Here is a 27,782-nt window from a genome sequence, read left to right as displayed (position 1 = left end):
CGTTCATTACCCATGTCTCACTCCCATAAATCATAACACTTCTCACACATGCAGCATACACCTTTCTCTTCAGCTTCAACGACACTCCCCTCCTCATCAGCACACCACTCAGTTCCCGAAACTTCTTCCATGCACATCTCACTCAAGCAACCGTTGCCGAGTCTGATCCACCTTCTCCATTCAGCATGTCTCCTCGGGAGCAAAATGTTTTCACACCTTCCAGTTTCACACCGTCTCCAACATCCAACTCAACATTTCCTCCATCTGCACACACCTTACATTTGAATGTAGCTGCCACACTGGTTAATGACCCTTTCAGACCACCACATTTTTGATGAACCCACTCGGCGCACATCGAATGGAATTCACTCCGACACCCTTCCTACACACAGCACACGGCCACTTCCCAGTTCTTTCCACCTCAGCACATGCTTTTCCACTTGCCATCACCTTCGTTTTTCTGATATTCACCTTCAGACCTTTTGTCTCCATACATTCCTTCCACTTGTTAATCTTCTCCTTCAGTCCATCCATACTTTCCCCAATCAACACCAGATCATCTGCATACAAACTACCCCCACGGTAAAACCTCCTTTACATTCCGAGCCAGCACCTCCATCACAGCTACAAATAGTAGTGGACTTAGTACCGATTGGTGATGATGATCCATAAATGTTATTTAATCAGAACTTAAGCACAAACGTCAGGATCCTCACAAAAAATGTTTTGCACAAAAGGAATTTGTTTATTGTACAATCGACCATCAAAAACAATGCAAATTGTCATGTCACTAACACAATAACACATGCAGTATACACATTGCTCTTCATTTACTCCAGCATGTACAATAAACATGTTACCAATTTCCTTCACATTTACGACCTTGATAAGTAAAGTATTGCATTTCATCGTCCCATTTAAACACTCATGGCTTGTTGACAAAACTCTTCAACACGATATTCGTTGATGAATATCATTGGGCATTTAGAAAATACTGTGTATACATACAAATGATTCATGAGAAAAAACGTTTTTGAACCACGGCCAAACAATCCCCCAAAAAGTTCTGCAATGACTCGCAGCGTTTTGACATTATTGGAAGAAAGCTCGTGTGAAGGTCCTGCATCACGTGACAGATGTTTGAGTGGCTTGTGGAGCAAGTCAGGCAGTAAGTTAAAACTCCTGCCAAAAGAACCATGAGGAAAAGGAACAGAAAGAGCAGCAAAGCGCAGCCGTGGCTTCGTCCTTTCTTTTCCATCCTCACGACACCATTCTGAAGAGCGGTTCCTGCGAAAGAAGAAACGCATCGATAAAACCGCTCCACAGAATATCAGGTTCGAATTCTGTGACAAAAACACAGCCATTTGCTCTACAATCTGCTCCGATGACAAAGCAGGATTCTCACTGCCGTTTTTATTGAAGTAAACTTAAGGCTTGGAGTGGAGATTCTTTTTATTTTTACCTTCACCACCGAAAGTGGACGAAGGTTATGTTTTCACCCCTGTTTGTTTGTGAAGGGATATCCCAAAAAGTTATGGACGGATTTTGACAATTTGGTGGACAGATTGGGTGTGTGAGAAGGACTAATCAATTCGATTTTGGTGAAGATTCGAATCCAGTCGAGAGATTCTTTACAACTTAAGTAATTCTTCACCATTGAAAGATGGAGCAAAATACTATACAGAGTATGATATTTCAAAAAGTTGTGGACTAGTTATGACAAAACTAGGTGGCGAAGTTGGTTACTTGACAAGAACAAGCTGATTCGATTTCGGTTCAGGTCCAGATCCAGATCCAACCTATTAACAACAACAACAACAACAACAACGACGACAACATGCATTTTAAGACCATTTTCCCCTGCAAGAGCGGGGGTTAGCCTTGCGGTCCCCATGACAATCTTCTCCATTTTGCCCTATTTTCTGCATCTCCCCTTGTTAACCCCCTTGCCCGCATTTCTTCTTCCACCACCTTTAGCAAAGTCTTTCTCGGTCTTCCCCGTCCTCTACTTCCTTCTACATTCATTTCCATCACTCTTCTCAACCAGTCACTTTCATCCTTCCTCAACACATGACCAAACCATCTCAACCTGTTTCTCTTCAAAGCATCAATCACAGGCTCTATTCCCATCATCTTTGACAATTCATCATTTGTCTTCCTCTCTCTCTCTCAATGATACTCCACACATCCACCGAACCATTCACATTTCCACCCTTTCCATCCTTCGTTGCTGCTCTCTACGTTCATTACCCATGTCTCGCTCCCATAAATCATAACACTTCTCACACATGCAGCATACACCTTTCCCTTCAGCTTCATCGACACTCCCCTCCTCGTCAGCACACCGCTATTAGTGGATACAAAACAAACTGTTCAACCTTTTGTTTTGTTTGACGTAGAAGGCTCCAGGCACGGACTATGTAGTCCTCATCAGGGCCAGGACGAAATAAAAGAGCTGCATTGATAGAAAAGTGAAGACGAAGAGAGAGAATAGTCTAAGAGTTTTTGAGAAAGCAGAACATCTGCTTTTTGAAAAGGGGAAGATCATAAGTGTTTGGAAAGACATGGGAAAGTAAAGAGTTACAGAGTTTGGCAGTGGAGGGGAAGAAACAAACATCATAACGGCCCACTCTTGTCCATCATAACCTGGCAGTGGTATGTGTTCGACCGAGTGCCATTGTAGTTTCTCCTGTAAAAGATTGTCGCTCATGAAAGAGGAAGTTGCCAATCGGGTAAAATGTGGTGGTGCAATGGTTAGTGTCTGCTCTGAGGATGGGTGGTTGGTGGTTCAATCCCCGGCCAAGTTGTACCAAACATTTAAAAAAAGAAAATGGTACGTGCTGCATCCTTGCTTTATATTTAGCATTAAAATAATAGAGGATGGACAATCCCCATAAGTTGGCAAACACGGGAAGGAGGAAATTACTTCTAAAGAAATGCCCCACTAAGTGCGGTGAGAAATGCGGCGCCATTGTTGTGGCATCACTGGTACCCAGAGTGCCACGGGAAGTGACTGCAAAAATTGTGTATGCTTCTTCCTTGCTTGACGTTTGGAATTTTAAATGGATAAGAGAGATGAAGGGAGGAAACACGATAACCTGCAAGTAGGAAGGAGGATTTATAGTCGCGATTCCTGCAAGTAGCGATTCCGCTTCCGGTCCGCTCGAGCAAGGAGGCTTGCTTCGATCTCTCCACAGCATCGAAGTCCTTTCCAAGGGTGTGGTGCTGACCGGGCCGCCGTGGTATTCGCATTACAGCCCGACCGAATATCGTCGCTTCGTGGCTGCTTTCCGCCGCCGAAATCCAGCGCGGCTTGGGCGATTCTGCCCCTGTTTGGAGAACACCCAGCGAGGCCTTCATCGGGGCCGAGCGAGCAAGATTTCCGCTGCCGAAATCCAGCGTGGCTTGGGCGATTTTGCCCCTGTTTGGAGAACACCCAGCGAGGCCTTCATCGGGGCCAAGCGAGCTAGGGCGTGTCAGGACCTGGTTCGCACCAACCGGAGCTGTTTTTGGATGACGTGCTGATGTCCTTGGACTTCGCGCCAGGCTCTGGGCCGACGTGGTGTGTGGTGCTGATATTTTGAGAGCCTTGATTTAATACCCCAACCTCTCAACCCCACCTCCTTTTCTGCTACACCACCGTTATTATTTGCGAGTATTTTTTAGTGAAAGCCCACAATATATATCCTTTTACATATGTGCACATTAGATATATATGTGCTTATATATATGGACTTCCGCTTCCGGTCCGCTCGAGCAAGGAGGCTTGCTTCGATCTCTCCACAGCATTGAAGTCCTTTCCAAGGGTGTGGTGCTGACCGGGCTGCCGTGGTGCTGACCAGGCAAACGTGGTGTGGTGCTGACCGGCCTGACGTGGTGTGGTGCTGACCGGGCCGCCGTGGTGTGGTGCTGACCGGGCCGCCGTGGTGTGGTGCTGACCGGGCCGCCGTGGTGTGGTGCTGACCGGGCCGCCGTGGTGTGGTGCTGACCGGGCCGCCGTGGTGTGGTGCTGACCGGGCCGCCCTGGTGTGGTGCTGACCGGACCGCCGTGGTGTGGTGCTGACCGGGCTGATGTGGTGTGGTGCTGACCGGACCGCCGTGGCGTGGTGCTGACCGGACCGCCGTGGCGTGGTGCTGACGGGGCCCCCGCAGCCGTGGTGCTGACGGGGCCCCCGCAGCCGTGGTGCTGACGGGGCCCCCGCAGCCGTGATGCCGTGATGCCCCCCCCCCCAACCCCCCAGAATTTCCATGTTTTAAACGTTTCCCAGTGTGTACACTGGATTAGAATAGGTACACCGTATCCCTGCGTGTCGTAAGAGACGACTAAGAGGGTTGGCGTCAGGAAGGGCATCCGGCCATAAAAACATTGCCTCAAAAAGAGAACCATGACAATTACAACTACATATGGGCAGGGTACAGCCCGAAGTGGAGATCGGTTTTTGAGGTTTGGGACATGGAATGTCGGGACAATGACAGGGAGATCAGGAGAAGTGGTGGAAGTATTGGTCAGAAGAAGAGTGGACATGTGTTGTGTGCAAGTGATGAGATGGAAGGGAAGTGGTGTGAGAATGGTGAACGGTAGGCAGGGACAGAAATACAAGTTTGTGTGGCAAGGGTGCCTGGAGGGCGTGAATGGTGTTGGTGTCCTGTTTTCTGAGGAGTTTGTAGACAGTGTGGTGAGTGTGACGAGAGTGAGTGATAGGTTGATGATGGTGAAAATGATGATTGGAAAGCTCTTGGTGAACATCATCTCGGGATATGCTCCGCAGGTTGGTCAAAGCGATGAAGAGAAGGACAAGTTCTGGTGTGCGATAGAGAAGCTGATGGAAAACGTGAAAGATGAAGTTGTTGTGGTAGGAGAAGACCTAAATGGACATGTGGGAAGGAGTATGGATGGTTTTGAGGGAGTTCATGGGGGTTACGGATATGGTGTGAGAAATGGAGAAGGTGAGAGGATTTTGGAGTTTTCTGATGGAGCCGATTTGTTGATTTGTAATACTCAGTTCCAGAAAGAGGATAATAAGCTTGTTACATACACGTCAGGTGTGTCGACGACAACCGTTGACTACCTGATGGTGCGTAGGCGAGATAGGGGGCACCTCCGGGACACAAAGGTGATGCCGGGGGAGGAGGCTGTTTCACAGCACCACTTGGTTGTCTGCGACATAAGGGTGAAAGGTGCGAGGAGAGCTCGGCGGGTGAAGTACCAACAGAGAATGAAGGTGTGGAGGTTGAAAGAGGTGACAGTCAGGGAGGCATTAAAAGAGAGGCTGAGTAGGGTAGAGGATGATGTGGTTGAGGTTGAAAGTGGTTGAATGTCAATGAAAGCTAGTCTGTTGGGAGCCGTTGGTGAGGTATGTGGATGGACAAAAGGACCACCGAGGCATTCGGAAACATGGTGGTGGGATGATGAAGTTGGAAAGAGGATTTACATGAAGAGGAAGAAGTTCAAGGAGTGGCAGAAGGCGAAGGGTACGGGAGCAGAAACAGCAGAGCATGAAAGTTATAAGGCTGCAAAGAAAGAGGTAGCAAAGGCGCAGGAGGCATGTAGGAAAATGTTCGGAGAACGCTTGGATTCGGAAGAGGGTCAGAGAGCAGTATTCAGGATTGCAAAGCAGATAGCGAAAGAGAGGTGTGATGTGATGGGGGTGAGTTGCTTGAAGGATGAAGTGGGACAAATCGTTGTGGATCCAGATGGAATTAAAGGAAGATGGAAAAGATATATGGAAATGCTGTTGAATACAGAGAATGAATTGGATGGCAACATAGAGAGTAACCCAGTTTTAGGACCCGCAGAGAAGATAACTGAGAAGGAAGTTGAGGAAGCGATAAAAGCAATGAAGAGTAGAAAAGCGGGAGGGCCGACGGGAGTTGTGGGAGATATGTTGAAGGCAGCAGGAAGTTGGGGTGTGAAGAGAATGACAGAGATCTGTAATCTGGCGGTGAAAGAAGGCCGCATTCTAGTGGGTTGGGAACTGAGTACCCTCGTCCCTCTATACAAGGGGAAAGGTGACCCTCTAGAGTGTGGCTCGTACCGAGCGATAAAGTTATTGGAGCATGGAATGAAGGTATTGGAAAGGGTGTTGGAGAGGAGGATAAGGAACAAAGTGAAGATCGACAAAATGCAGTTTGGATTTATGCCAGGAAGAGGAACAACAGACGTGCTTTTTATTGTGAGGCAGTTGCAGGAGAAGTACATGGAGAAGAGGAAGAAGTTGTTTCTTGGGTTTGTTGATCTGGAGAAAGCATTTGATAGGGTTCCACGCAAAGTATTGACATGGGCAATGAGGAAGTTATGAGTGGAGGATGGTTGATCAGAGTCGTGATGGCAATGTACAAAAGAGCGTGCACAGCTGTAAGGACGAAGGATGGGAACAGTGGTGAGTTTGAGGTGAAGGTGGGAGTGCATCAGGGGTCGGTACTAAGTCCACTACTATTTGTAGCTGTGATGGAGGTGCTGGCTCAGCATGTAAAGGAGGGTTTACCGTGGGAGTTGTTGTATGCAGATGATCTGGTGTTGATTGCAGAAAGTATGGATGGACTGAAGGAAAAGATGAACAAGTGGAAGGAATGTATGGAGACAAAAGGTCTGAAGGTGAATATCGGAAAGACGAAGGTGATGGCAAGTGGTCAAGCACGTGGTGAGGTGGAAAGAACTGGGAAGTGGCCCTGTGCTGTGTGCAGGAAGGGTGTCGGAGTGAACTCCATTCAATGTACAATGTGCGCTGAGTGGGTTCATCAAAAATGTAGTGGTCTGAGAGGGTCATTAACCAGTGTGGCAGCTACATTCAAATGTAAGGTGTGCACAGAGGGAGCTGCAGATGGAGGAAATGTTGAGTTGGATCTTGGAGACGACGTGAAGCTGGAAGGTGTGAAAACATTTTGCTACCTCGGAGACATGCTGAATGGAGAAGGTGGATCAGACTCGGCAACGGTTGCTGGAGTGAGATGTGCATGGAAGAAGTTTCGGGAACTGAGTGGCGTTCTGATGAGGAGGGGAGTGTTGTTGAAGCTGAAGGGAAAGGTGTATGCTGCATGTGTGAGAAGTGTTATGATTTATGGGAGCGAAACATGGGTAATGAACGTAGAGCAGCAACGAAGGTTGGAAAGGGTGGAAATGCGAATGGTTCGATGGATGTGCGGAGTATCGTTGAGAGAGAGGAAGGCAAATGATGAATTGCGAAAAATGATGGTAATAGAGCCTGTGATTGATGGTGTGAAGAGGAACAGGTTGAGATGGTTTGGTCATGTGTTGAGGAAGGATGAAAGTGACTGGTTGAGAAGAGTGATGGAAATGAATGTAGAAGGAAGTAGAGGACGGGGAAGACCGAGAAAGACTTGGCTAAAGATGGTGGAAGAAGAAATGTGGGCAAGGGGGTTAAGCAAGGAGAGATGCAGAAAATAGGGCAAGATGGAGAAGATTGTCATGGGGACCGCAAGGCTAACCCCCGCTCTAGCAGGGAAAATGGCCTTAAAATGCATGTTGTAAAATGCATGTTGTTGGTAGGGATGGGTTGGGTTAGGTCAAGTTAATGGGGGTAGAAAAGATTGGGTAGGGATGGGGGAGTCACATGTTGGTGTTCTGGGATTGTAATGTCTGAGTAGGTCGGCTTGGTATGCTCTACACACGTTGACATGCTGCCAGTGACTTGCTGCCACTTTGAGCCAGTGATTTTCATGAGGTTTCAAAAAAGTGCATTTTCTGTTTCCAGAAAAAAGCTAAATTCCATTTTGTGTTTTTAATGGAAAAAGAAGTATTTGTGCACTTGCATTTGCAAAAAACAATAAACAAGAAATATGTCATGCATAGCGCAATACTTGTGAAATCCCTAAAGTTGTTGACCTATGATTACCTCAAAAATAATTGGTGGTTGAAATCAGTGACCTGGTATGCAAATCCTCTTAAAATTTCAAGTCGATCAGATGAAAATTGAAGATTTTAGAAACTTGGCCTACGTTGGCCTTTTGGCCTATGTTGACCTTTTGGCCTAAAATACAATGGATAGTTGAATTCAGTGACCAGATATGCAAATCCCCTAAAATTTCAAGTCAATCGGATGAAAATTGAGGATTTTAGAAATTTGGCCTATGTTGACCTTTTGGCCTAAAATACAATGGATGGTTGAATTCAGTGACCAGATATGCAAATCCTGTTCAAATTTAAAGTCAATCGGATGAAAATTGAGGATTTTAAAAATTTGACAGTTAGTGACCTTTGGCTGATGTTGACCTTTTGACCCCAAAAACAATCGGCTGCTTGCTTATAACCAACTCTACCATTTGAAGTTTCGTGAAGATCTGTTGAAAATTGTGACCTGTAGGAGACTGACATGCAGACAGACAGCCAGACAGAATAACGCACAAGACCAACCAATATACTTGAAAAATCTTCGACTTTCACAAGTAATAAAAATTTTCCTCAAATTCCTGCAACTAAAATCCTCCACTTACTTGGGCAGTGTATTTTGCCATAACGGTGACGTGTAATTGTGGAGAAGAGCAAAATTAAAATTGAAATGGCAGTTTGAAAAATGTGGAAACCATATCCATGGGATGTTAGGATGTTACTTCAAACTAAACGAGAGATCATAGAAAACCTTACCTTCCACAGTCTTGAGAAGCAAGGCATTGAGAAATTGTTTTTTTTTAATATACTATTTAAATTTTTTTTTTTTTTCTATAATTCTCAAACATGTTCAAAATATTAATTTTTTTTTAAATACATAAATATTTTGCAAGCATAAAATGCTGTAATATTCTGTCCAAGTACTGCTAAACGGAAGGTTTTTGAAAGTGCCAAAAAGTCGATTTGTGTTTTTTTTTTAGTGTTCAAGTATAATATTAAATTGAAATAAAACAAAGATTTTAAAGGTTGTGGAAAAAAAACGCTGTTGCTGCAGCAACTTTTACACCACCTTATTTATTAACATGTTACATTAGCTGTTCATGTATCTTGCTTGTGTCTTTTATGGCATCCTGAAAAACAGTAAGTTTCCTGTTTGGAATGATTTTCAATTTTGTTTGACTGCCAGACAGTCAGACAGACTAAAAGTATTATCTCACTCCTCCCTGCACATGCGCGGTCAGGACAAATTCAGAGCCAAAGTACTGCTAGACTGCAGGTTTTTTTTCCGATTCATGTTCAAAATATAACATTAAATTGAAATCAGGTTGTTCCTCGATCATAAACTGACAGACAAAATGAACCAATTGTTGATTACGATGTCCATGTATGCTCACCTACAAAGGAAATATGCAGATGTGGCAGTGTGTACATTGACATAAACACACCAGGGTTAAATAAACGTTTTTGATAATTATCTTTAGCAATCCCAGCTGTTTTAGACGATTTTTCACCGCAAAAAAGTTTATCCAAAGTTGCAGGGATGCGATGTCCGGCATTTTGTTTTTCATAAGCGATCGTATATTCAGGAAATATTTTCACCGAATTTTCAGCAAAGTGCGACGACATTCAAATCCAATTTCACTTTTATTGAGCTCGCCAAAGACCGTTTGACAGAATTCTATTTGATGTTTCGTGCCAGGGATCGCGATTCACAGCAAGACTCGTCTGCAGCGGCTGCTATTGACATGAACGGAACATTGATTGTGCTTGCGCTTCGAGTATAAATATTGTGTATCAAATGGTGGTCTATTTTATTTTAACTACTTTTGGGAGTTGTGCTGTGGAAACTAAGTTTGTGGAGAATCAAACCCATAAAATCAGACAATATCAGGAATATTTTATTTGCAATTCAACCTAATCTTGACTTTTCTGTATTTTTATTTAATTCTGTAAATTCCATCCTTTTTCCAAGATCATGGAGAATCACTGGCCCTACATGCTCTACACAATGGCATCTTTGCATGTGTAATATGTAGATGGGCCCATGCATACTGGAGAAATTACTAACCTGGAACTCTTCTTTCAGTTTTCCGTTTCGACTTTGTTTCACTTTGTTTCTTAGCTTGTTCTTCTTCATAAGCACGTTTTCTTTGCTCCTTCTCTTCGGCTTTCTTTTGTCGGAGGATTTCACGTTGCTGTTCTTCTCGACGTCTCTGTCTCGCCTCCCTCCTTGTCTGTTGCGCTGTATCCAGACCACACTTGTTATTGATTTTATTAGTATTTGTAACACAACTGGATGTTGAATTAAAAGGCATTTTTAAATTGTTGAAGAAAATTAAGCCAAGAATGCAGATTTATGAATAATACAGTTCTTGACGGATGTTTTGATGTAAAGATGTAAAGAGATGCAAAGCTGGCTGTCTCATCTGTGTTTAGGTTGTGCACTTTAAAGATCTCATGGTGTCTTCTTTAGGAGGTAATTATATGATTGAAAGGAAGAACTAGTCTTGCTGGTGAAAGCTCGTGCCAATCTGTGTTGACAGACAGGTAGAATAATAGATGGAATCAACAGGATGTTGAATGAGGCATGCGAACCGTCCTGGGAAGCAAGGGGAAGCTGATGTTTCAGACATTAACCCTTTGTTGGAGAACAAAATGCTAATTGCAAAAGTGCTCCGACCCAGGGCTAACTCCACAAACCTTCCCAAAGAGCATACCTCAATCTGTCATGAATTGTTCTACCTCTTTTAGAACACATGAATGGAGCATTGACTGATGGAACAGTAGCTTTTTTGAGAAGAGACAAACCACTAGATAGTATACTATGGGATGCAACATAATGCCTCCAGCACCAGGATGATTGCATATAGTTAGAGATGATTCAATCAGCATTATTCCCAGACAGGACAATGTTCCATCAGCGAGGGCTTTTCTGGAATGCCACAATGACGGTACACTTTGATAATTATCTTTTTATATACCATTAGCATATAAAAAAGCATATCTATATTATAATCTACCATTATAATATTATAAAATGCCATTCATCATCTCTCTCTCTGGCTTTCATGGTCCTTATGCATGGCCACATAGTTTAAGTTACAAACTCCAAACTCGGGGTACAAATACAACTTTATGTTGTGGGGGATGGGGGGTAACATAGGCTATGTGCCCATGGCCTCACGTGGGGTGTGCGGGGGTGTGCGGGGGGGGGGGGGGGGGGGCAGGGAGGGCATACATTTACTATGTGAATATGTGCTGTGTGTAGCGCCACCTGGTGGTGGTGGCAGAAGGTATTAATTTCCTTTTTTTTTTTTACCTGGGCAACGCTGAGGCTAAAGCACCCTTCGCACAGATACATTTGTTTTGGCAACCAGAATGACCAATTGGTCCATTAGCAAAGTGACGGGTAGGCTCCGCTAGTATATATTACACACAAACTGCAAAAGGATGAAGGTTCACCTTGTTCCTTTTCCAATCGTTTTTGCTTTTCTCGGTCCACCACTTCCTGCAGTTCTTTCATGTATATCACCACCTGTTGGAATAATTAAAACAAAACCTGAAGCAACTGCACCATTCATGAGCTCAAATAGGCCTTTGGTAAATATGCAAATACATTGCATGAGGGGACACTTTCTGCCGTTACAGTTCATGCATCAGCCCAACTGCTGTAACTGACACCTGGCCTGTTGTACACTTGCACAATATTTCAATAATTATTTTAAAAAGTAATTCTTCGTGGAACCACATTGTAGCATCACTGATCTGCACGTAACATTGACATGCTCATGGAGTGGTCGTAGAAATGAAAGGACGGCCCAATCGTATCTTTTTAATCTTCACGTGCCTATGAAATAGACTGTCCACAAGGTTTCAAAGGTCAAGTAAGGGTGAGGCACCCCACATGGCAATTCACACCAAGTTTCTTCCACACTCTGTCACAACACCACTCTGCCAAAGAGTCTGCGTTATCTCAAGTGAACTGATGGATCATGCGCCATTCGTCATCGTGCACCCACTACTTCACAAGCTCACAACGGCTTTCCTTGCTCCACATGGGCCTTAAAGGTCATAAGCAACATCGACACACTGCATTTACTGTATATTAAAAAAGAAGAAACTAGAACGGCACTCTGTAGAGCGCACACCTCTGCCAGGTGAAACATTTTACGTTTTGGATCACACCGATAGGCCGGATCTGGATTCGGACCTGAACCAAAATCTAATCGGCTTGTTTTTGTCATCTAATCTTGTCATCATCACCAACTGGTTGAAATATGTTATTGTTACGGTTTTTAGAACCTTCACTAGTAAATTTTAGCAAATGTTTCCCTTATAAATGTTCCCCTGTAAATATCCCCATCAATTGGCTTGTTAAAAATCGCACCTAGGTTAGTCCATGTACAACACGTAGCGAACCATAGGACCTCTCCGTAGTTATTTCATTATTATGTGTTTCAGTTAAGGATCTGTTCCCAATAGTTGAATCTGCGTTGCATTAATCAAATAAGATAGGCCCCTTTCAATTTCCCCAGTCGCCTCACCCACGCTTCAAAGTAACAGTCGGGCAGCGTTCGCTGCCCCTTGTCTTGGTTCGTTTGATTGCCCCAAGCCGCCATTAGCCATGCGGTCAAGCCGAGAAAGAAGGGGGCGGAGCCACCAGAACAAGGTGTGGCACGTCGACGCATCAGCAGAGGTGGAGTCAGCAAGCCCTTACTGACCATCCAGCGCCGCAGTGAGCGAACCGGTAGGCGTGTCATCAGAGCCAGCGGCTCGATTCCAAAACGAACGATAAAAGCGGCTGTAAGGGACTGCTTGGGAGAGTCGAGAGAGTCGGGTGAGAAGGTACGCTAGAGAGACGTGATCTGGCAGATGAGGGAGGTACCAGGCGAGCATACCGCTGGTTCGTGAGGCAGAAGAGCGGGTCCGTGACGGCGACAACAATACAGTAGTCAATTGACATTGTCAGACCGTGTATGAAACCGAATACGTGAAGCTGCCGCTGGCTGTTCGCTTCCATCCCGGAGCGTGGACCTGGAGCGGACCTCCTTGCTGTGCCCTGCCCAAACCTTCCAGCCTTGCTGTCCCACTTGGACCCTTCTCCTTCTTCCAGTCATTCCTGCCTGCCATTCCCTGTCGTGTGAGTCTGTTTGTTGTGAGTTGTTTGTCCTGGGGAATAATATAAGACAGTTTAAGGCTGCCCTGTGTCTTCTTCTTCTTCTTCTGTATATTACTTTCGTTTCCTCTTCTTTGGTTTTGGTTTTGTATATAGTTAATAAATGTCTGTTATTTCTTACCCTTTTGGTTTCATTCTTCCCCGATCGCTTTAGTCTTTTCCCTGATTGAATACCTGTGGCACGATTTGGCCAACGCTCGGAATCGGGTTAGTCAATTGCTAACGGCTCGAATCGCGGATTGCTAAACCGCTCAGCAAATACCATCTGTCCGTGGTTCGAGCAGTACTTGTCTCCCTGTTTTGCGGAGGGATTGGTAAAGGTATTCGGGAGAACACCTTGACCAATAACCCTGACAAATTTCACCCCGCAAAAGAGCGTTATAAGTACCAGGACCGGCGGAGACGGCCAGCTTAACAGGACAAGGGGATTAACCCCCCCTTGCTAACGGGAGTGCCGTCCCCCGGATCCGTAACAATCCCACTCCTGACACCAATTGTTACGGATCCGGGGGACGGCACTCCCGTTAGCAAGGGGGGGGTTAATCCCCTTGTCCTGTTAAGCTGGCCGTCTCCGCCGGTCCTGGTACTTATAACGCTCTTTTGCGGGGTGAAATTGGTCAAGGTGTTCTCCCGAATACCTTTACCAATCCCTCCGCAAAACAGGGAGACAAGTACCGCTCGAACCACGGACAAGATGGTATTTGCCGAGCGGTTTAGCAATCCGCGATTCGAGCCGTTAGCAATTGACTAACCCGATTCCGAGCGTTGGCCAAATCGTGCCACAGGTATTCAATCAGGGAAAAGACTAAAGCGATCGGGGAAGAATGAAACCAAAAGGGTAAGAAATAACAGACATTTATTAACTATATACAAAACCAAAACCAAAGAAGAGGAAACGAAAGTAATATACAGAAGAAGAAGACAGGGCAGCCTTAAACAGTCTTATATTATTCCCCAGGACAAACAACTCACAACAAACAGACTCACACGACAGGGAATGGCAGGCAGGAATGACTGGAAGAAGGAGAGGGGTCCAAGTGGGACAGCAAGGCTGGAAGGTTCGGGCAGGGCACAGCAAGGAGGTCCGCTCCAGGTCCACGCTGGAAGCGAACAGCCAGCGGCAGCTTCACGTATTCGGTTTCACACACGGTCGGACAATGTCAATTGACTACTGTATTGTTGTCGCCGTCACGGACCCACTCTTCTGCCTCACGAACCAGCGGTATGCTCGCCTGGTACCTCCCTCATCTGCCGGATCACATCTCTAGCGTACCTTCTCACCCGACTCTCTCGACTCTCCCAAGCAGTCCCTTACAGCCGCTTTTATCGTTCGTGTTGGAATCAAGCCGCTGGCTCTGATGACATGCCTACCGATTCGCTCACTGCGGCGCTGGTTGGTCGGTAAGGGCTTGCTGACTCCACCTCTGCTGATGCGTCGACATGCCACACCTTGTTCTGGTGGCTCCGCCCCCTTCTTTCTCGGCTTGACCGCATGGCTAATGGCGGCTTGGGGCAATCAAACGAACCAAGACAAGGGGCAGCGAACGCTGCCCGACTGTTACTTTGAAGCATGGGTGAGGCGACTGGGGAAATTGAAAGGGGCCTATCTTATTTGATTAATGCAACGCAGATTCAACTACTGGGAACAGATCCTTAACTGAAACATATAATGAAATAACTACGGAGAGGTCCTATGGTTCGCTACGTGTTGTACATGGACTAACTAGGGTGCGATTTTTAACAAGCCAATTGATGGGGATATTTACAGGGGAACATTTATAAGGGAAACATTTACTAAAATTTACTAGTGAAGGTTCTAAAAACCATAACATTATATATCGTTTTTGGCCCCATCTCTCAATGGTAAAGAATCACATGAAAAATAAAAAAAATTCTCAAATCCAGATATTCACCAAAATCTCATCAATTTGTCCTTGTCACACACCCAACCTGTCCACCAAATTTCATCCAAATCCATCTACAACGTTTTGAGATATCCTGCTCAAGACAGACAGACCAACAAATGTGCATTGTGCATAATAATAGTTGCCATGGAAACTGCAAATTGGTAATTTGGAAAATTTGACTTATCAAGCAAATCCACATTGAGCAAGTAGCAATAATGTTACCATAGGGCTGATTCTTCAATGCGAATCTGCATTGAAGACGTCTGCAGTTAGCATCACCATGAGAGCGGCCCGGCATGGGGCCAAATTGGCACTTATCTCGCGTGCGTTTTCAGTTAAACAGCTGCTTGAGAGTGACACAGAGGCAAAGTCGGTTCAGCTGCTTGAGAAAGACACGGAGAGGCACAGTAGTTCAACTGCACAGTAAGGCACAGCAGAAAGAGAGGGAGAGCGCATGGGCCTCTTGATGTGCGGGCCTGTGAACATTTCATCTCCAAAAACAACGAGGGCTTTGAGAAGGCACAATTATGGATCTTGAGAGTTTTACGGCAGTTTGCACCAGAGAGCTGCTGATGACACTGTCTGCACTCCAATACAGCTTGCCTCCAGTTTGAAATCAACTTTTCAGCGTTATCGTTTGTTATGTGTATTCCCTCTACGATGTTTTCGTTGAGTAAGTGAAAGGACCGAAGATGAGAACTGTGAAGAAATCTGCGATGTTTGGTTTGTTCGAGAGTGGTAAAGGGTATAACCGGGTTTATTTACTGATCTATTTATATTTGTTTATTGAATACTGGTTGGTATTGCCTCATGTAACCCTTCTCACATGCCATTTAATTGTTAAGTGAATGTAGCTGATCTCAGGGTTGGATTCTGCTCGTTTTGGTGATCTCATTTGGTAATTTCGGTATTGTCAGATGAGCTGAGTCATTCCGGCTCAGAGCGCTCGCGATGAGGAAGGTTGCGAGAGCCTATCCGTGCATCACCTGTTAAATACATGGTCCCAACGAGTATTGTAATGTGACAAATAGGTCCAGGAACTTGCTCAGGGACTTAGTTTGAGTCTTAGCTGGCGGTTGCAGTCGTTTTGACACAATCCGCAGAAGGCAAACCGGGTAACAGGAATGGTCCCGCGGCTGTTACAATATGATAACGATCTGATGATGGATTGTGAGAAATAAAAACGGAAAAGGTTCAAGCAGACACAACCTCACCTTGGATGCACATAGCTTGCACTGGCGATCATCCAGGCAATCGGTGGCAACCGTGGCCAATTCTTCTCCCAATGGGTTATCCTTCAAATCCAGCCATTTTAGACTCTGCAGGATAAAAAGTAATAATATTCGGGTCAACAAAATTAAAATGAAACCAACAGAAGTGTTCTGTAGTTCTGAGATACAAGTGCTACATGACAAGATGTCTTCTCAACAAGAAAAGTCAATTCCTTTATGCCTTTATTTATTTCCTGGCAGGTTTTGCTCAGTGACTTTCTAATCCTGTTGGCATTTTGAAGAAATCAGATTTTATTTTTGTACTCCGCCCCTCTCTATTCCATCTCCAGATGCTGCACGACGTCATCAACGGCCCTGAAAGTCGATGAAAATGTTGACACGCCGAAAGAGGCGTTGACACGCCGAAAAGTCCTACTCAGTTTTCACTCAGTTTGTTTTCTTGTTTATTTGTTTGTCCGGGCGATATCTCAGCCATCCTTTGAGCTAGGAAGCTGAAATTTGGGCACAATGCTGAACAAGTGCTTTGGCAAAAACTGTATTCTTTATTTTTTGTTAAATCAATTAATTACTTGATTATTATCAATTTATTAATTGTTTTCTTTCTCATCTGGGCAATATCTCAGGCACCTTTTGAGCTAGGAAGGTGATATTTGGACATGACAGTGACCAAGTGATTTGGCTGTACAGGGTATTTTTGATTTATTGATGAATAAATAAATTATTTAATTTTTCGATTAATCACCTAATTCATTTTCAAAAAGTTAGATTCGGATGAAACAGTGTTGGTTTAGGTGTGCTATTAGCCAATTGACTAAGAAATTTTTAAGCAAGAAATTAAGAAATAAGAATTTAAGCCAGATTATTTTTCGATTATTATTTATTTATTTTAATTACACAGGTAATCAATTATTGTACACCTCTCCCTCCCATTTCTGTCCCCATATGCTGCATGGTGACAACGCCAAATGTCAAAGGCTCCCTGGCAATGTTGCGTGCTGGAGGATGTGTTATTTATTTATTTGGCATGGGGGCGGTGTACTTTGAACGTAGCTTAACTTATTGTTCCATTTTTTGTGGGGGCCTAAAACACTTCACTACACCCACTAAGGAATGGAGTCGGGGATCATTCACTATTACCTTTTACGCAGCAAAAATTCTTAGGCACGATAGAATGGTGAATTTTTTTTTTTTTTTACCAAAATTTTAAAATAAAACTTTGGCTGACAACACTCTCTGGCACTTACTAATAAACCTCTAAACGTTTGAGGAAGATCTGTTTGGCCATCCCTGAGAGAGATAACGACAGACACAGACAAACATCTCTCACAGTATAGAATATAGATCAATAGAAGAATCATGCTTCTTTGTGAAGGGTCGAAAAAGGTCCTCCATATAAATATATATACACAAATATATATTTCTATATTTTATACACATAATAATAATAATAATAATAATAATGCATTTATTTTATATAGCGCTTTTCAGGAAGCCCAAAGACGCTTTGACAGAGTGCAAAACATAATGCACAGCAAAACATAAAAACAATTGCAAAAAAAGAAAAATCAATAGGGAAATATTCAAAGCACAAAGGAGGGAGAAGGAGAGGAGATAGTCAGGGGTTAGATGCTGTGGGTTAAATGTTGAATGCAGTGTTGAACAGGTGGGTCTTGAGTGATGTTTTGAATGTGGTGAGTGAGGAGGAGTCTCTGATGGTGTGAGGTAGTGAGTTCCAGAGGGTGGGAGCAGCGATGGAGAAGGCCCTGTCCCCCCAGGATCTGAATTTGGTCCGGATGGGGGGGGGGGTCAGGAGGTTGGTACCAGCAGAGCGGAGGTTGCGGGTGGGAGTGTGTCTGGAGAGGAGGTCAGCCAGGTAGGATGGGGCCAGGTTATGGAGGGCTTTGTAGGTCAAGAGGAGGATTTTGTACTGGATTCTCTGGGAGATGGGGAGCCAGTGAAGCTTGTAAAGGACGGGGGTGATGTGGTCACGGGTCCGGGAATGGGTGAGTAGACGGGCAGCGGAGTTCTGAATGTATTGGAGTTTATTGGTGATTGTTGAGGGTGAACCATAGAGGAGGCTATTGCAGTAGTCCAGACGGGAGGTGATGAAGGCGTGGATGAGGGTTTCTGCAGCCATGGAGGAGAGGGATGGACGGAGACGGGCGATGTTTTTCAGGTGAAAGAAGGCTGTCTTTGTGATCTGTTTAGTGTATTTGTCGAAGGAGAGGGTTTGGTCAAAGATGATGCCAAGATTCCGGATGTGAGGGGAGGTGGATACTGGGATACCGTCGATGTTGAGGGCAAAGTTATGGGTGGATTTTATGAGCGTTTTTGGGCCAATGATGATTATTTCAGATTTATCATAGTTAAGTTTGAGGAAGTTGATTTGAAGCCAGGATTTTATTTCAGTGATGCAGTTTGTCAGGATAGAGTGGGTGGCGGTGGAGATGGACTTGGTGGAGATGAAAAGCTGGATGTCATCGGCGAAGCAGTGGAATTGGAGACCATGACGGCGGATTAAGTGACCAAGGGGGGACAGGTACAGGATGAAGACGAGGGGGCCAAGAACTGAACCTTGGGGGACACCTTGGGGGAGGGGAGCAGTGGGGGATTTGCAGTTATTGATGGAGATGAACTGGCGTCCGTCAGAGAGGTATGATTTAATCCAAGAGAGGGCAGTGCCGGTAATGTTAAAGGTGGTTTCAAGTCGGGTGAGGAGGATGGTGTGATCGATGGTGTCAAAGGCGGCGCTGAGGTCGAGGAGGATGAGAATGTTGAGGTTGCCAGCGTCAGAGGAGAGGAGAAGGTCGTTGGTGATTTTGAGGAGAGCAGTTTCAGTACTGTGGTTGGAGCGGAATCCGGATTGGAATGTTTCATACAGGTTATTGGCAGAGAGGTGATGTTTGAGTGGAGTGGCTACAGCGCGTTCCAAAACTTTTGACAGAAAGGGTAGGTTGGAGATGGGTCTGAAGTTATTTAGGGTGTCAGGGTTTAGTCCAGGTTTTTTCAGAATGGGGGTAACAGCAGCAATTCTGAGTGACGGTGGGACGATGCCTGTAGACAGGGAGGAGTTTATTGTTGCAATGATAAGTGGAGAGAGAGCAGGAAGGGAGGCCTTGACAAAGCTGGAGGGGATGGGGTCAAGAGTGCAGGTGGCAGTTTTCATTCCTATGAGGAGTTCAGAGAGGTCAGTAGGGGAGACTGGGGAGAATTGAGACAGGGGATGGAAGGATAAGGGGGGGCAGGTGGTTTGAGGGGGAGCGGGTGCGGCGGTGGTCAAGCTGTTGTAGATGTTTTCAATTTTGCTTTGGAAGAATGAAAGGAAGGAGATGCAGTTGTCTACTGTGAATGACTGGGTGGTGGTGTTCAGGGGGCTGAGGAGTTTGTTTATTGTAGAGAAGAGTGCTTTTGGGTTTCCGGAGCCAGAGTGGATAATTTGAGAGTAGTAGGCGGAGCGGGCGCGGGAGAGGGCATCTTTATAGTGTTGTAGGTGGTCCTTGTAGGCCTGGGAGTGAACTGTGAGACCTGTTTTATTGCGGAGTCTTTCAAGTTGGCGAGCACGAGTTTTCATCAGGCGGAGTTCAGGGGTAAACCAGGGAGCAGAATGGGTGAAAGAAACTGTTTTGGTTTTTATATGCGCAAGTTGGTCAAGGCAGGAGGAGAGAGTGTGGTTGTAGTAGTCAGTGAGGTCAGAAGGGGTGTGGAGGTCAACGAAGGGAGAAGTGGACATTTTTTCAGAGAGGGTGGATGAGAATACAACAACAACAACATGCATTTTAAAAGGCCATTTTCCCTGCTAGAGCGGGGGTTATGATGAGAATAAGGTAGGTGAAAGAGCGTTTAGCTTACGGAAGTTGATAGTGCGATAATGCCTTGGTGCTGGGGTGGGGATGTTGATGGTCAGAGTGATGGCTAAGTGGTCAGAGAGGGTGAGGTCGGAGCCAGAGAGATGGTGCAAAATTAGACCAGTAGAGCAGACAAGGTCCAAAATGTGACCACGGTTATGGGTAGGAAAGTTGACATGTTGAGTGAGGTTAAAGCAGGTGAGTAAATCAGTGAAGTCAGTGGTTATCGTGGAGTCAGGGGAGTCCATGTGGATATTGAAATCACCAAGGAGGAGGATTGAGGGGGAGAGGGAACATAGCTGGGTCAGAAAGTAGGAGAAGTCAGACAGGAATGATGGGTGTGGTTTGGGAGGGCGGTAGACAACAGCCATGACTGACTGTGTGTGACCAGAGAGTTTAAAAGCCAGGTGTTCAAATGATGGAGCAGACGCGATGGAGATGAGGCTGGTCCTGATGTCTTGTCGGTGAATAACGGCATTTCCACCACCTCGGCCCTCCGAGCGTGGTTTATTGATGTAAGAATATCCATTGGGTGTGGTGAGGTTGAGTGCGAAGTAGTCCAGAGGTTGTTGCCAGGTCTCAGTGAGACAGAGAAAGTCCAGTTTATTTTCCAGGATGTAGTCGTTCAGGATGAGGCATGTGTTGTTGAGGGACCGGGTATTGAACAGGGTGAGCTTGATGTTGTTTTGTATGGCGGGTATGAATTCAGGTGATTTGGCCAGGGTTCGCAGACAGGAGGTGCGATTGTGTGCGTTGTTGTGACCAGGTGCGCTGGGACGATGAGTGGGAGTGCGCTGAGCCGACCAGAGGACGGGGATGGAGTGACCTGATTGTAAATAAACAAACTTACGACCGGAGCCACGGTGAATGTACCTGGGTCGACGCAGGAGTCCATTGGATTTGATTGCAGAGATGCATGATGGGGTGGAGCGGGTATTAAGCAGAAGAAGCCTTGTGGCGGAGTACCGCAGAGCCATGTCAGTAGGAGCGAAGAGACGAGCACAAGGCCAAGGTTGAGGAGGCGAAACAATGGCCACAACCCACGGGAGCGGGCCCGAGGAAACAGCGAAGGAGCCGGGCAGGTGAAGCCAGGAGCAGAGCCGGGACCGAGCAGAGGGCAGACAGGAGCGAAGAGACGAGCACAAGGCCAAGGTTGAGGAGGCGAAACAATGGCCTCAACCCACGGGAGCGGGCCCGAGGAAACGGCGAAGGAGCCGGGCAGGTGAAGCCAGGAGCAGAGCCGGGACCGAGCAGAGGGCAGACAGGAGCGAAGAGACGAGCACGAGGCCAAGGTTGAGGAGGCAAAGCGGCAAATGCAGCGGCAAACGACCGCCGCCGCTAATCAAGATCACAAACTACTGAACCATATTTTGCATGTTGCCTTCGGGTACCCGAAATATGTTGTTTATCTGGGGGAAGTCTCCAACTCTCTCTTTGTAAATGTGTATTATATAGCACCGCGTCCGCCCTGTTGTATCCAGTATTACCAATCATTTTTTTGTATAAAGAAAGTTTAAACAACTTGATGAGGTGCATTACGGTGATGTTAAAATCTGAGTGAGAATAATTCGACCATTCTCAAAATTTCACTCATTTTAAGTGGAGGTTCAAACCAAAGCATCTGTCACGTTGCTTTGCAGTGATCTGGAAGCGATTTTACTTTTCTAGCGCTATATATAAGTAACAAAGATGGCTGATGAAGATGGCTGGCAGGATGGCCTGGATGCAAGTATGCACACTCGCCTCAAAGCTGTCCAGCCTGGGTTCCAATCTCAGCCCAGCTATAAACTTTCATCCCGGGCTTTCACAGGCAGGGTGTATGCCATCATTAAATGGGTATCCCATCTGATGGTATTTGTTAGTGGGCGTAAAAGATCCCACTGTGTCCTTCGCGAAGAGTAGGTGGCACCCGAGCTAAATTCCTGCCCAAACCTTGGTTGAACGTCAGGCCTAGCAAGCCAGTCCGTGAAAGACTTGAGCCAAACTTCTCCTGGCCAACCCGACAAGAATGTGGGAATACCCAAGAAGTACACATACTCACCTATGAGCTGTCGAGCCTGGGTTTGAATGCCGCCTCAGCAATAAACTGTCATGTCTCACAGGTAGGGCGAGACAATGTGTATGCCGTCCCTCGGATTGACATTAAAGTGGGTGTCCTGTCTTCCAGTATTAGTTGGTGGATGTTAAAGATCCCACGTGTCATTAATTAAGAGAAGGTGAGCTATCACTGGGACCCTGAAAAAAATTACACATTCCTGCTCTAACCCACAGGGGGCACTGTATCCAAAGCACTGCAGTGTGGTACGGTGCCTGCATATGAACGATGACGTGATGTATTTATCATATCCTATCTCCATCATATATCTACCATACTAGCAAGTTTCCCGTGACACGGGATTATAAATGGGGTAGGAATGGAGATGGTGAAATTGCAAATGGCATCTTATATTATCGAGCCAGCAAGCTGGGAACAACAATTCCCACTTATTGCCACATCTGATGCAATTTAAATGTTCTAATGGTGGTGAGGTGCTCCATTTGAAACTGTTTGTTAGATATATGTGGCTTTTTGATGCCTAGGATTCATAATAAAAATTTGTATCGGTGTCAAAGCCAGTGACCAATTGCAAACTGATATTAGGATGCTTTGTGATATCTCGATCATATGCTATATCCTACATCATATCCCCATCACATCATATCTAATTATTTACTATGAATCAGCTGTTAAAAAACATTTTCTAACTTCTTGCTTTGTGCCAAGGTTTTGTACAATGTGAGGGGGATCACACAGTTCCGCAGCAGTCACATACACTCCTACGTTCCAACTGATTAAGCACCTTTAGATCTGCAAAGCTGATGGGAAGTGCCTGTAGCTGGTTGTCATACAGGTCTAGGTGCTGCAACAGTCTGAGCCTTCCAAACTCCATTGGCAATTCTTGAAGCTGATTCTTGCTCAGGTCAATCTTCACCACATGAGTCAACATACAAAATTCTTCCTGGGGAAGGAATTTCAGGTAAATATGCTTGCACTACTTGTTAGGTGTAATTCATAAATGCACTTGAGAAGACACATACACATACTGCTGCAAATACAAACTAGAATATTGGAGATTTTTCCCAATAAACCATTTAAGCATCGCCTATTACACATGTATGCCTAAGATGATCTGCTCAAGCAGTAGTATTGAATGTGTAGACCAAAGGGACATGGAGGTGTTCACCTTGCTGATGGATGCTTTGCTGAAAGCTTCATGTGCTAATGTCAAGACATGCAGTGCATTACATTTCAAAAGATGTTGTTTTTCTGATTAGGAAGCTGTTATTCAAAGCCTATCTTTGTCTGATCAAGCGAAATATAGCCGGCATATCAGTAACTTGCTGATATGCCAGCTATAGCGATACTGGCCTGGTTGGTGCATCTTGAAAAAAAACAAAAAACACAGTTTAAAAAACGACAACAATAAAGTTGTGTCACCTACCTGCAGCTTGACCAGCAAGTTACAAGAAAGGTCCAAGGTTGTAGCTTTTGGAAGTTCCATCTGTTTGAGACATTTTTTTCTATTAGCACAACAGTTCTGGCCATAAAAACTGTTTCAATAGCCATAAATAACCATAAAAAGCCGTTTCAAAAAGGCCATAAATTCAATGAGCAATACGAGAATGGCACTCCGTAAAGAGCATACCTCCGCCAGGCTGAACAATTTATGTTTTGTATCCCATGGATACGTCGGATCTGGATCCGGACCTGAACCAAAATTGAATCTGTTTGCTATTGTTGCCTAATAAACTCGTCCACAACTTTTTGAAATATCACGCTATATATCGTTTTTCACCCGATCTCTCAATGGTGAAGGCCACTGGCAGAGTGGCCACTCTGCCATAAAGCCCAGATCGGTGGAGTGTTGCTACAACCTGGAGTGTTGCTACACCCAAGGGGGTTTCCGTCTTGGACAAAATCCATGTTAAGGTGTATATACCTGTTAAGATAGGTAATTGTGCCGTTTTTCCAAGGCCGCATCTAATAATAAAAATAATAACACCAGCATCCGGTGATGTATCGATATGCCGGTTATATTGGTAAAATGTTGAATATTGTTATTCCGGTATACCAATTTTTTTTTGGTATAATCCATTAACAAAAAAAAAAATCAAAAAAAATCGGTATATCCATACAAATATCGGTATATCACCAACAAATCGAAGAAAGGTGTTTACAATTCTTATACACATAATTTAAAAAGGTTTGATGCACTCGGCTATGCCTCGAACAGTGGAACGTATGATGTCAAGATGTACCAGGAAGTAGGTACAGTACGTTTTAACTTTTAACCCTCAGCACTGTACAAGCAGTCACGTTTTCCTTTATCCTCGAGGCTGTTTTTAAAGCAATTGGTTCTTTTATTTGAATCGGGTGTCTTTTAGAAAGCCAGTGCCGATTACCGATGTGGCGATCCGCGATAGTGATACCGATATCAATCTGTGCCGATTTCCGATACGGCTATAGCGATACTGGCCTGTGCCGATTACCGATACTGATATTGGCCAAGCACAATACATGTACAGTGTGATCTTGCTTGAAAACAAAGTTGTTTATACGAGTTGAAGTTGGAAATAAAATAAGCGTTCTCATCATGCACTCGATGTCTAAGGAGGTATCGTAATTGTTGTATTATGGTAATATGTTATTATTACTCATGTTATTATATATTGCTATGGTTTTGAGATTTGCACATTGAAGTCATTAAAGGTTAAAGGTTTGCCCCCCATAGTTAGTCACACGAGCAACATATAGGCCCATTTGTAGTATAGTTATGTCTTAGTATGTGTAAGCATAGGCCATTTCCCCTCTTAGTACCTGCGTTGTGTAAAGACAGGAGAGTAGGCCATACATTCATTTTGCGTCCACCCTCTAATTCTACCTCTTTGGGCGCAATCCATCCCGCGCCCCATTTGGCTGTCCTAGTCAAGCTCACACGAGGCAGGGCCTCGGAAGGTGAAGGAGGGGCGCGGGGTCGGGGTGAGCGGCGTGGGGGAGATGGTAAGAGCCACCAGCCAATCAGAGCTCTAGCGGCATGGCGTGAGAGGGCGTGGTAAAGGGAGTCTGGTGAGTTCGAGAAGGTTCGCGGGGCGGGCCTATATAAGCCCATACGAAAAGCCCTCGGAAGGACTCGCGTGCATACGGCAGTGGCAAAGGATGTGAAGAGAGAGAAAGGACTCGCGTGCATACGGCAGTGGCAAAGGACGTGAAGAGAGAGAGAGAGACGAATGTGTATCACTCGCCGTTGTTGAACTTTGACCTCGCATTAGAACGTGCGCGCCAGGAGATAAAAGAAGAGGCGTTGGCCGTACAAAGTACACGGGCGCAGTCAGACGCGCCGGTAACGCATATAGCGCTTTTCAGCCACACGAGTAAGCGCGGCCATAACCGCGAGTGAATAGCAGCCAGCCGCGCCAAAGTCCGCTCCCTACCGTTCGCCCCGTGATAACCCGCTCCGTTCAGGCGACACGCGGCGAGCTCCTGCTTTCACCTACTTCCATCTCCAAGGGACGTGCCGGGGGCCGGAGGGAGCTGCACGGGAGCCATCCCTGGACGCGCTGGTGAACATCAACCTGCCCATCAGCAATCCCCGTGTGAGTGTGTGTGTGACGGGCCCGTTTGTCCTGGGTATTAAGTAAGACTGTTTTTAAGGATTGCTCTGTGTCTCTGCTTCTTCTACCATTGTATAGTGTAAATAAATTGTTATTCCTTCCAATTCTATCACCTTTGTGATTTCTCCATTGACTAAGCGTGGTACGAATAAGATCGCTCCAATCGGGTCACGTAAGTAATAACAGCGCGGATCACGTGTACGCAAACCGCTTGGCGTATCATCATCACACGTGGTTCGTGCGGGGATTATTTCCTCGCTTCCAGGGCAGCGCTAGTACTTAGGCAACAGCGAATTTGGTCCTGAAACCCTATTTAGCGCTGTCCGGAAGGGACGCAATAGGTCCCGGGTCATGCCAGGTCAGTAAAGACAAGGGGACTAATCCCCCCTTGGTAAGGGGAGAAGGCCGGCGGCAGATCCGCAACAATATTATGGTAATATGTTATTATTACTCATGTTATGTATTACTGTAATATGTTATTACTCCTGGGGCTTATGGCTCACCCAGGTAGACGGTATTGTTGCTGATCTCGGACGTCGGCTCTCCCCTTATCAAGGGGGGGGGGGGGGGGGGTTAATCCCCTTGTCCTTTTATCTTGCCGACGCGAGTCCTGGGAGTTATAACGTCCTTCCCGGCACAGCGCTAGGTAGGGTTTGTTAAGCCTCGGGGTTCACTACTACCTAATTACCAACGCCGACCGGAAACGAGGGAATAACTCCCGCTCGAACCACGGATATGATGGAATAGGCCGAGCGGATAGCAATCTGCGATCCGAGCTGTTAACAGGTGACTAAACCCGATTATGGCGGTTCCGATCGTGCCACGTTTACCCAATGAGAGAAAAGACGGATGCGATCGAATAAGAGGAAACCCAGAAAATAGGAAGAACAAAGATTGGTTTATTAATTATGTACAAAGAAAGAAGAGGAAACGAAAGAAAGGAATGCACAAGGAAGAGGAAGAAGCAGTTACACAGGGCAGCCTTGGACAGTCTTATTCTTAATACCCCAGGACAAACGGGCCCGCCTCAGACACACACGTTTGCTTGTATACGCAATAACTCTTGTATAAGCAGTTAAAACTGTGTCCTGGGGCTCACGGCTCACCCAAGTAGATGGTAAAAACAAATCTTGTATTAGCATCTAAAACAGTGTCCTGGGATTTATGACACCCTGTCGATGTGTGGTGGAAAGTGTTTGGGGTCTGTTTTGATTTTAGAGGGCGTGTATTACTATTATTAAAGCGACCTGGAACACAGACTGATGTAATCAATGAAGAGCCTTGCTGAGGTATGTAGATTACAGTATATCTGAGACCAACGCAGACTCACTGACTGACTGACTGACACACAGCACCGTTCGAACAACATCACATTAGATTATTAGGTCATAAACAATCCACGTCATTTATTCACACCTTCACGTGGGGTCGGTCAGCAAACGTTTTTGGCTTAAGTCTTTCACGAACTGGCTGCCCAGGCCCGACGTTGGACTGTGGCAGGAATTTATAATTTGTTTAGGGTGCCGGCGATAACTCGCCGACTCTTTGCAAAAGACACCGTGGGGTCTTCAACGTTCACCAGGGTGACAGTCCATAGCTGGGTCGGGATTCGAACCAGGCTAGACAGATCAAAAGTGGGTGCGCACACCTCTGGAGTCCCAGCTATCTTAGCAACCGCAATGAACTACATGGTAATACTAATAACGCTAATTGAAACACTACTAAAAAAAAAAATAGTGCACTGTTACACTGTATCGCTCTACCTTGAATTCAAAACTGCAAAGTGTATAAACACTAACAAGTGATTGTGAACCAAATACAACCTGAGACCAAACCTCCCTCCTTACCAACTCCTTCACAGGAACCTCCGTCAAGACGCTCAAACTTAAATCCAGCTCGTTGCCTTCTAACTTATCTCGTAACTTCATTCTGCTCTTCTTCGGCATCTTTAATCCTCGTTCAATGCCACGTCTGCCTGAATGAAAACCCCTCCTCTTCTTCTTCACACTGTGTCGTGATCGAAATTGGTGTCAAATACGATGCAATGCCTGTAGCATGTACCATCAAGCTGTATAATCCAAAAATACAATTGTTGAAAGTATATTCAGCACCAATCAGTGGAAT

The 27,782-nt window shown here is 45.4% G+C and overlaps 1 protein-coding gene across 1 annotated transcript; it reads right to left on the bottom strand.

Moving 5' to 3' along the window:
• Window positions 1-722: 722 nt before the first annotated feature.
• On the bottom strand, window positions 723-27,673 carry LRRC59 (leucine rich repeat containing 59). The gene is made up of 7 exons (XM_068126850.2): window positions 27,506-27,673; window positions 23,489-23,548; window positions 22,847-23,005; window positions 16,144-16,248; window positions 11,309-11,381; window positions 9,915-10,088; window positions 723-1,287 (listed from the first exon to the last, which is right to left on the bottom strand). The coding sequence occupies exons 1-7, from the start codon at window positions 27,602-27,604 to the stop codon at window positions 1,016-1,018; spliced, it is 942 nt and encodes a 313-aa protein (XP_067982951.2). The 5' UTR covers window positions 27,605-27,673; the 3' UTR covers window positions 723-1,015.
• Between the last annotated feature and the right edge of the window lie 109 nt (window positions 27,674-27,782).

This window comes from Myxine glutinosa, chromosome 10 (assembly GCF_964187855.1).
Source record: "Myxine glutinosa chromosome 10, kmMyxGlut1.1, whole genome shotgun sequence".
NCBI lineage: Eukaryota > Metazoa > Chordata > Myxini > Myxiniformes > Myxinidae > Myxine > Myxine glutinosa.
The sequence above is the reverse complement of the archived record's forward strand: the minus strand, read 5'-3'. Positions and strand labels throughout refer to the sequence as shown.

Bases quoted from the DNA above. Each gene is read 5' to 3' on its own strand.
- LRRC59 (XM_068126850.2), bottom strand. From the start codon at position 27,604: ATGCCGAAGAAGAGCAGAATGAAGTTACGAGATAAGTTAGAAGGCAAC. The intron at 23,549-27,505 runs GTAAGGAGGGAG...TGTCTCAAACAG, and splicing joins AGGTTCCTGTGAAGGAGTTG to ATGGAACTTCCAAAAGCTAC. The intron at 23,006-23,488 runs GTAGGTGACACA...TTCCTTCCCCAG, and splicing joins ACTTGCTGGTCAAGCTGCAG to GAAGAATTTTGTATGTTGAC.